Source organism: Mus caroli, chromosome 2, assembly GCF_900094665.2.
Source record: "Mus caroli chromosome 2, CAROLI_EIJ_v1.1, whole genome shotgun sequence".
In the NCBI taxonomy this organism is placed as follows: Eukaryota; Metazoa; Chordata; class Mammalia; order Rodentia; family Muridae; genus Mus; species Mus caroli.
The window spans coordinates 12,692,342-12,702,876 of NC_034571.1; the positions used below are offsets into that span (position 1 = coordinate 12,692,342).

Consider the following 10,535-nt stretch of genomic DNA (forward strand, 5'->3'; position numbering starts at 1 on the left):
CTCAAAAAAAAAAAAAAAAAAAAAAAAAAAAAAAAAAAAAAAGAGATGAGTACTTTGAAAATTATGTTATTATTTGTATTAAGTATGAAAGAATGTCTTGGAAATATTAACATGCATCCAAAAAATCCAAAGTTACCACAAGTCAAGAGATTTTATGAATTACGATTAAAATTATATTGTCACATAAATTCATACAATATTTTACTGTTGGTAGCATAGTAGTCCCAAGATAATAACCAATTTATACCCAATTTCTTGGATGTTTCAATAAGCATCTCTCACAACTAAGTCACTATTATGGTCATATTTACAAATACATTAAGTTTTGACATTTAGGACTGAAGCTTCTTATGAATAGTTTCCTTTCAACTCAATCAATGTTGCTTTCTCTAAGCATATTTATCGTATAGATAAAGACACATTTGATTATCTTTAGACATCATGAGATACTAACAAATGTCTATGAAACTTATGAGAATGTCCCTCTGAGTGTCATTATGAAATAATTTTGCTGTGAAGAATATGTTTCTACTGTCATCTAGAAGATATAAGTGACCAGTGAAGCAGCATTCTAAGTAGAATCCTTAGCATTTATATGGAACAAATGTTAGGTAGCATATTGTGTTAATAAAGCTTTCCTATTATATCTATATCTTCTTTGTTCATTATTATTAAAGTATATCAAGTCAATGGTTATACTCAATTAGGCAATCTATAATTAGTATTTAAGGCATTGAATTATTATTCATCAGTACAAAATATATTGAATTCATCCACTCAGTTCTACTTGGGTAAAGAGATGCCACTATTTTGTCAAAGAAAGGGAAATCATTTTCTCCCTCCAACTTGGAATTTCCAAATTCTATGTAAAATTAGAGCTCTAATTGAGCAAAAATGCTGTCCAGATTCTAATTGCTGTAGAGAGCAATTGAAGTTTCCTGACGATTCAATATATTTCTAAGAGATTTTATTTTGTTTCAGAATACCTATTCTTAACACTAGCTCATAGAGTAGGGAACTGGTCTACAGCAGCATTTCTGAACCCAGCTGATGTTGAAGCACAAGACAGCTGACAGTCATGTGCTTGCTATGCTTTGCAACAAAGATAAGGGCTCCTTAGAGACAGTTTCCAGATCATATTTGACAACTTCCACCTTTGCTTTCCACTGCCAAGAACATACTTGATAGGGACACAAATAAAAAAGAATAACTTAATTTGATACATCCATGAACCAACTCTGACACACAAAGCATAAAATCAACTGCAACCTAAAGATAAGATTATTGTATAACAATTGCTGCTTTCAAATCACTTGAAATTCATGGTCCTCATTTTGAGAAATATCATAGCTTATAACCTATGGGTTTTATGGTTTAATTCTCTTGCCCCTCCCTGCCTTCAGGACCATATGATATATTTGAAGTATCATAGCTTCAGAACACCCTTGATTCACATAATGAAAAAAATAATGTAAAAGTGAATCAACATTTCTCAGTTTCTCTTACAGTCTCTCTCTGTATAACCCTCTGTCTTTCTGTCTCTGTCTCTCTCACACACATTCACAAACATTTCAAAGTATGTCTCACTTTGTATTACTCTCTTTAAACTTTTCTATTTTATCTATATTCCATGGAGTACTAATGGATACTGTCAACACAAAATATGCTGTTTCCCTAACATAAGCCAAAGCTTTCACTGTAAGAGCATAACATACTCTCTTGTGAAATAGCTCTCTAATATAATGTCTATTCAAGAAAACTCATTATAGTTACAATTGATGTGACATGGTTTCTCTTCTGCTTGCACTGTCCTTGGACCTCAATGCCATTAGTTTAATTAACTGACTAAGCAAGATTTTTGGACCTAGTGAGACAAGAAACAAGGTTGTAGATGTGCATTTACATTTACTAAAGTATCACCTGTTTCTAATGATGTTTATCTACTTTCTCAGAATACTTGCAGAGATTCAGAACATAAAGATTTCAAGAGGGAATTGTTAGATTTGAGCAACTGGATGAATATAGGCTTTTTATTGATAACTGTACACACAAATACACACATAAAGCTAAACAACACTATTGGCACTTACACTGACATCAGTATATATAGAATATTTTTGTAGGATGCATACTCATACATATAAGATTTACGTAGACTAGAAGTTGAAGTATTAGAGCAAAAGCAAATAGAATGCCTAAAGATTTTCTATCCTCCTCATGTATAATTTTGGTTTTCTCAGTTATGAGGTTCATTTGTTATAACAAATGAGATTAGGCTATATTGGCACCTCATTGCCACCCAAAGTTCATACTTTAAATTAGGGTTCACTCCAGCATTGACCTTGGAGTTGATAATTCAGTGTATTTTGACAAATGAACATTATTGCATGAGTATTTTTACTGCTGAAGAAGCCCCACTATTCTGTCTCTCCCTTCCTTCTTAATCGACCAACCTCCAGTGCTCCTGGAACTCACTGTTTTACAGTCCCACCTTCCCCAAATGCCATGCAGTTGAAGCCAGGCACTTTACAGCTTCATGAAATTATCTTCTTTCATTTGCAATAGGAATGTAAGTTAGTACATAGGCTTTTCAGTTGGCGAAAAGGGAACAGTTAGGGATATTACTGTGAAATTAGAATTTGTAATTCAATTGTATGACTCTATCATCACATTCCATAATCAATCCATTAAAAATTTAATTTTAGAAAAAAATTTCTAATTGTCAAATGTTCTTAAAATATGTGCTCAAAAATATATTTAGGTCTAAACTATTTCTTACAGAAATTTTACTTTCATTTGAATGCTGATAAAAATCATATATATATATAGTAGAGATACTTTGTACTAAAATGCTGAATTTATATTAGGATAAAACAAGAGATAACAGAGAAGCATTTCTAACTCAGAGCCTACCTAGACTCCCATGAGAAATGAAATTTAATGTTCTTCCTGGATCAAAAGTATTTCAGTGGAAATGTTGAGAAGGAATTCAGAGGAGGTTCAATTTTAAACAAGAAAAGTGTTGGTAGTTGGCTATACTTTAGATCAGGGTCCCCAGGAGACCAACTCTAGAGGCATATTCCTGCTAAGAAAGTTCATTGGAGAAATCTCCCAGGAAACTCCACACAGAAGCAAAAGAACAAATACTGATTGTCAGAAGAATTGATTGGGGTCCAGATGAGTTGAAGTTTGACAGGTGACTTCTGACAATGCTGTGGTGAGCTCTTAAGATACTCTAGCCCTTGAAGACATCTGTCACAGTTCAGGAGTGGGGCTTTGCAAAAACTATCCCTTTCTACCTTACATGCCCTTTGATATTGGTATGGCACATCATCAACACGCTTTAATTCTTTTATTACATTTATTCTTTGTGTGTCTGTATGCACATACACATGCATATATATATATATGTATATGTATATATATATGCATATATATATGTATATGTATATATATATGTATATATATATATGTATATATATATATATATATATATATACACACACACATACACATATACATACATACACACACATGTATGGATATGCCTCAGTGAACATGTGGAGATAAAACACAACTTGATTTAATTATTTCAAACTCAATTCATCAGGCTTGAAAGCAAGTACCCACATCTGCTTAGATGTGGGCTTAGTACCCACATCTTGCTAGCCCCCCCCAAAAAATGCCCCTTTTAAGGAATATAGCTTCTGAGATTAGATAAGGCATATTCTTTTATCACATTCATATGTTGTATTCATTTAATAGCTCATAATTTTAAATTAATTATTTAAAATTTGTACTGTTTTATAAATATATAACAGTAAATATTCCCTGGGCTGATTCAATCCAGACACAAACATAGCATCAATATGGCTTACCTTGCTGTCTTCTTCAGGACCAGCCTTACCACAGCCACCACTTTGTGAAGAAGGCCAGTTTGCTTGTATCTATGCACTCCAGTGTGTCTCTGCTTCAGAGAAGTGTGATGGGCAAGAAGATTGTATAGATGGATCTGATGAAATGAATTGCTCTCTTGGACCCTCTCCTCAACCATGCAGTGATACAGAATTCCAGTGCTTTGAAAGCCAGTGTATCCCATCTCTCCTGCTATGTGATGGAGTGGCTGATTGCCACTTTAATGAAGATGAATCCAGCTGTGGTGAGTTATTTTCACTAACTCAGTGTCCAGAAGGAAATTATGTTCAGAAATGATAGTGTTTGACAGGCTAAGTTGAGTTTCCTACAATTTCTCCATAGCTGTACTGTCACTACCAGTATGTTTTTAGCTTATGTTGCTAAACAAATCTTGTGGCTCTTGCTTTCCATGTCTAGAAGAGCTCCATCTATGGTTACACTAACTTCTGTTATCCTTCTCTTATTTTCCTGTCCATTTATGTCTATGTCATTTTTTTATATTTCTTATCTTTTAAACACATTTGTGGAAATGTTTTGAAGTAGTATATTCATAATTTATTTCTATTATTAATGTTAAGAAAATTGCCCAAGTCCAGGACTATAGACAAATGATTAGTAATGAACACGCACATGGCATAGGACTGAAAAATTACATTAGCAGATATCCTGTTGCCTTAGGGCTTTACAGCTTTGAATAGACACCATGGCCAAGGCAACTCTCTTATAAGGACAACATTTAATAGGGGCTGGCTTACAGTTCAGTTTCAGTCCAGTATCATCAAGGCAAGAGCATGGCAACATCCAGGCAGGCATGGTACAGGCAGAACTGAGAGTTCTACATCTCATAGGATGGCTGCTAGCAGAATACTGGCTTCTAGGCAGCCAGGGATAAAGGTCTTAAAGCCCACGATCACAATGACACAACTAGTCCAACAAGGCTACACCTCCTAATAGTGCCACTCCCTGTGTCAAGTATATCCAAACTATCACCCATGTCATTAACAGTTCATTTTTTTCTTATGAGCCCTCAAATGGCTCTTACTGTTAGTTGTACCCCTGTATTCCCTTTCTTACACCCCCATTACCCTCGACCCTCTCCACTTTGCCCTCCAGCTTTAGCATCCTCAGTCTCTCTATAACTCTATATCCTGTTTTCCTTCCTTGGGATATTGTCCTTCTCCTTAACCCCTCACTCTGTAATTGCCTCCATGATTTCTCCATCTGCTTGCAAAGGAAAAATTAGTTTTCTCTAATGGAGTCTCACTGGGTATGTTAACTATGCTTAAGGGTATATCCCAAGACCAGCTAAAATCAAATGAACTCAATGATATTTGCAGAATTTTTGTCTCATAATGCTTTGTCTGGGCTTTAAAAAATTTTTTATCTTGTTCTTTTTTTTTCTGTTATATCATGGTTTCCTATTTTGTGTTTCTGTACTCTTTGTTTTCTGTGTGTGAATGTGTAGGGGTATATGTGGTTGTGTGTGTTTCTTGTGACTATTTTGTGTTATTTTTTTAAATTCTGATTTGTTTGCCTGTTTGTTTTCTAACGTAAGAGAGAACAAAGTCAGAGAGTTGTCTAGATAAGGAGATGGAAAATCTGGGATGAGTTGGGAGGAGGAGAAATCATGATTAGAATATATTGTATGAAAAATATTTTCAATAAGAAGGAGCTCATGTTCTGTTAAATACTAAGAATACAGAATACATTGAAATCCCAAGTAAAAGATTTTAGTGCTGCCAATATAATTTCCTTATCCATTTAACAATGTCAATATTAACCAACCTATACTAGCAGAAGAATTTGTACAAGTGCATATAACCCCCAAACCTTGCCCTCAGCACATGCCATCTTGGTATGTATAGTCTATTTTGGATAGAAAGGGGAAAAATGTTGAGAAGTAATTGCTTATACTTAAAGATTACCTAATCACAGTGGAACTCAAAAGCCACTAACATCATATTTATGTATATGCTTATTTCATTTTGATTATATATATATATATATATTTGAATTCCATAAAGCATAACAGAGAACATAGTTTTCACACTACAAAAAGTCATTTAGAGATAGAACTCTATGAAAGAATCAAGGAATGAAGTTTTCAGGGATTAGTAATCAGCTATGCATCCAGAAATACAATTATTGGGAATGAGTGAAATAAATGAAACGGTGGGAGACAGCCTCTGCAAATGAAAGACTTTAGTCTCACATCAGTGAAGCTGTTTCTCGCCTTAGACATGAGGATTGTTCTGCTCTCTTTCTTTTCTTCCTCTTCTCTCTGTGATAAAGTAAAAACAAACAAAACCAAAACATGTCAGGTCTTGGTCTTATAATATTTTGTTACTGGTGAAAGGGAGATGATTCTGGATAAACCTTTCCAGCTTATTTGTTGCTGTTCACATCAGAGATCTAATGTAATTTGGCTGACAGAAATAATATTATGTTCAGTATGGTCATCTGATGTTTGACTTTAAAGCAGAATGCTATTTAAAGAGAAGCTTAGAAAAGTACCAAGTCCTTGTGGTTTCAGTTATTCATTGGAAACTAAGCTTCGAACAGTTAGTTACTGGATACTCTCTTCCTGAAGGGAGTCCACATGAAGACTGGGTGAGGGATAAAATGCTACAACAAACAGCACAAAATAGAAGTGTTTAAGGAACACAGTTCATCAAATATTTCAAGACATCATGTAAAATTACAATGTCATTGTATAAAATGTAATTCTTTAATTTCTTCACAGACCAATTTGCACCCTTGTTGACGCTACATCTTATACTACAGCATCATGCTGGCTGGTTTTATGGTAACTTGTCACAAGCTAATGTCATCTGGGAGGAGGGAACTTTAGGAAAAATGCTTCCATAAGATCCAACTGTAGGGCATTTCTTCTTTCTTTTCTTTATTAATTTCTTTATTTATTCACTTCACATTCTGATCACAGCCTCCCCTCCTCAGCCCCAATCCTCACATGATCGTCCCCCTCTTTCCCTGTCCCTTCCTCCTCTGAGAAGGGAAGACCACACACAAGTACCAACCTGCTCTGGCATATCAACTATGCACATCCTTTCCAAGTGAGGTCAGACAAAGCAGCCTAGCTACATGAAAGGAATCCATAAGGAGGCAAAAGAGTCAGAGACAGACCCCACTCTGATTGTTAGAGGATGCAGAAGGAAACCAAGCTGCACATCTGCTACATATGTGTAGCCGACCTAGGTCCAGCCCATGCTTGCTCTTTGGTTGGTGTTTCAGTCTCTGTGAGACCCCATTGGCCCAGGTTAGTGCATTTTCTTAACTAGTGTTTGATGGGAAGGCTACATCCTTTTGTCCTGGGGGAGAAAAAAAAAAGACTGAAAAAAAACATGATGAGACAGTCAATAAGCAGCAATCCTCCACGGCCTCTGCATCAGTTCCTGCCTCTGGTTTCCTTCTCCATTTGAGTTCCTGTCCTGACTTCTTTTAATAATGAACAGAAATACAGAAATGTAAGGCAAATAAACCCTTTCCTGCCCAGCTTGCTTTTGGGGAGTGATGTTCTGTCATAACAATAGAAGTCCTAACTAACTAAGATATCATAATGGTACTTTTTGTGTCATTTATAAAATTTCTGATGCACGCACATAAATCTGAGATTCAGCTTCAAGTTTCTTCTCCGGGCCCTCAATGGGCTATTTTGAAGACTTTTGTTTTCTATAATGGAGACTAGTATGGAAATAATTGTAAAATTTATGTGACAGGTGACAAAAATTATGATGATTTATGGTACTATTAGGTGAGGAGGCAAATAGAGAAACTCAGAATGACTGAAGTTCTCTATTTGAGCATTTGGGAAGCTCATGTGCTGTGGTGACAGCTGTGAAACTATGGGACACAGGAAGTCCTTTTGGGAGATCATGACATCATTTTGGATGTGGTGTCCAGGAAACCTGTGGCATAGCCACATGGAAATGAATGTTCAGAGTTTGTTTGAAAATGTATACACAGATCGAAAGAAAAACACAGGAGCATAGAAGGATTCATGCCATCAGCATGTAATAAGTGATGCTGCAGGTATGGTTGAGATAAAGTAATACTTTTTAAAAAGCTAGACAAAATCTAAAGGAAGACTTGAGCTATAAACCAATCAATTAGTAATCAATAAAAATGCATTGGTTACCTAAAAGCAAAAGGGATGTTGTTGGGGATAGTCATTAAGGAGACCAACAACAAAGAGCATGGCAAGAGAAGGGGGATGGAAGAGGGGATTAATTAATAATAAGTACATATAAAAATTATCTTAAAAGCCTAGAGACATATGGCTCCTCTGTTCCCTGAGAAATGCAGTCTCCAGATCATGTACTACTCTTGCACAGAACTTCAGTTTGGTTCCTGGCACCCACATGAGGCAGCTCACAATGGCCTATAGCCCCAGCTATCCTCTATGGCCACTGTAGACACCTGCATGCACAAGTGTATTAAGCCATCCATAGTCTCAAATGAATATAGATGATTTTTTACAGTATTTTACATACTCATTATATGCTCCTTAACATTGATTTAACAAAGCACACATTGAAAGAGACTGAGAAGACATGATTGTAGAGGCAGAAAACCTTCCCTTCTGTCCTCCACGATCCAAGTGGGCCCATGAATTAAACTGTAACATGGGTTGGCAGAAATAAAAAGCTTTGCATGGCACAGTTATCCCATAAAAAAAATTAAAAATCAGAAGAAGCTGTCTGGTTAAGGGTTTATCAACAGGAATGAAGGCACAGTATTAAACTCTATAGGTAGAAATTGAGGGAGGATTTACATTGTGGGTTAAAAATGGTGTCCCATGTCTGCTCGGGGCTCAGGCCACTGGTCAAGGTGGTACGCAGGAAATTTGACTACACACACCCACCTCCATGCTGCAGGGCAGGAGTCGGGCTGTGAGAAGTCACAGAACCCTACTCTGGAGGTGGAAAGCAGTCTGAGGTCCCCATGGGACTGTCAGTATTGGCTCGGTGTGGGGAGTGGTCCTGGCTTGCACAGAAGCCGAAACCAGAAGGTTCCCAGGCTCTCAGACATCCCAGATCTGGATGCCATGGAAGAGCTGAGAATGGACTGGGGGACTCTGGCCCTGGGTGAAGGGAAAAGGGCAGGAGGGAGAGTGCTCTGTTTGGGTCCTACCAGGACAAGAGTCTTTTGGCGGGTGGGTTGCTTTGGTGGATACCCTCTGTGAATGCTGAGAGGCCTCCCTGCAGGAGTTAGGCACACTGCTCCTTAGAGGAAACCTGCTCCATTTCTCCAGCACAATGGGTCCCGAAGAAGCAGTCCATGGATTTAAGGTGTATATTGTAGAAAGGCAGAGAGAGGGAGAGAGTAGAGTGGTAGAGGCCAGCCATGGCCAGGTGGAAGGGAGAGGAAAGGGAACGGGTGACAGGGGGAACAAGGAAGCAAGAGGCAAAAGTAAGAGAGTAAGAACAAGAGAGTAAGAGAGGGATGGGAGGGGGCAAACAGCCCATTCTATAGTGGTCTGGGTCTAGATGGCTGTTGGCAGGTAACTGGGAGTGGAGTCCAAACAGAATACCAGGAGTTTGGGGTGTTGTCCTGGGAGGCATAGCTGTAACAGGAGCCAGAGGCCCAAGGGGCATGGCCAAACACCTGCTGTCCCTTGCAGGCAATAAGTCACCATACTGGGTCTCCAGGGTTCAAAGCCTGCACTTGACCCAGGACCAGGCTGCCTGTACACAGCTCACCACCCCAATGTAATTGTTGGAATTATGTTCAATTTATATCTGAGAGAAAAGAACATTTTATTGGACCTAAATGGGGAATTGTTGAGGCTTTATCTTTACCTGTATATTGTTTTTTTTTTCTGATAAAAAAACAACATTTAATTGGAGTTGGCTTATAGGCTCAGAGGTTAAGTCCATTATCATCAAGGTGGGAGGGAGCATGGCAGTATCCAGGCAGGCATGGTGCAGGCAGAGCTGAGAGTTCTACATCTTCATTCAAAGGCTACTAGAGGAAGACTGACTTCCAGGCAACTAGGGTGAGGATTTTATGCCCACAACCACAGTGACACACCCATTCCAACCAGGTCACACGTATTCCAAAAAGACTACACCTCCAGATGGTGCCACTCCCTGGTCCAAGGATATACAAGCCATCACAATGTATATCACTTAATATTTATGTATGTCATTCAAAAGTAGTTTCGAAAGATCTTCATACTTAGCATTTATTGCTATATAGTCCNTATCCTTCAAGTGTCATGGCATAAAGTCATCTGTAGGTTCTTGGGTCAGATATAGGAAGCAGTCTAGCATAATTGTTCTGGTTTTGCCATGCTTTAAGCTAAAATATTGGTTTAGACTATTGTTCTCTGAAACCCTACAGTGTATATCTGTCCCCATCATGTCCATTTGACAGGAATACTGTTGTAATTCTTTGCAGTCTTCAGTTCTTCCCTCTGTAGGGTCTGCACAGACATTTCCCAGACAGAGCTACTAGCTGTAGGATTCGTGCTTATATGAGCCTTTTTTCAAGCCATTAAAGAAGTTTTATGAGCATAATTAAGGATGTTCCTCATTTAGCAAGTTTAAAAAAATGTAAAAGTTAAATATGAATAAAATATTTAAGTTGATTAACTTTTT

At 37.5% G+C, this 10,535-nt stretch overlaps 1 protein-coding gene across 1 annotated transcript in view; it reads left to right on the top strand.

Annotated features, from left to right (window-relative positions):
* Nucleotides 1–10,535, top strand: part of Malrd1 (MAM and LDL receptor class A domain containing 1) — a 667,530-nt gene that overhangs the window by 543,283 nt on the left and 113,712 nt on the right. The window contains exon 33 of the mRNA XM_021156265.1: nt 3,896–4,159. Within this exon, the coding sequence (XP_021011924.1) occupies nt 3,896–4,159 (264 nt within the window). The remainder of the gene's footprint in view (nt 1–3,895; nt 4,160–10,535) is intronic.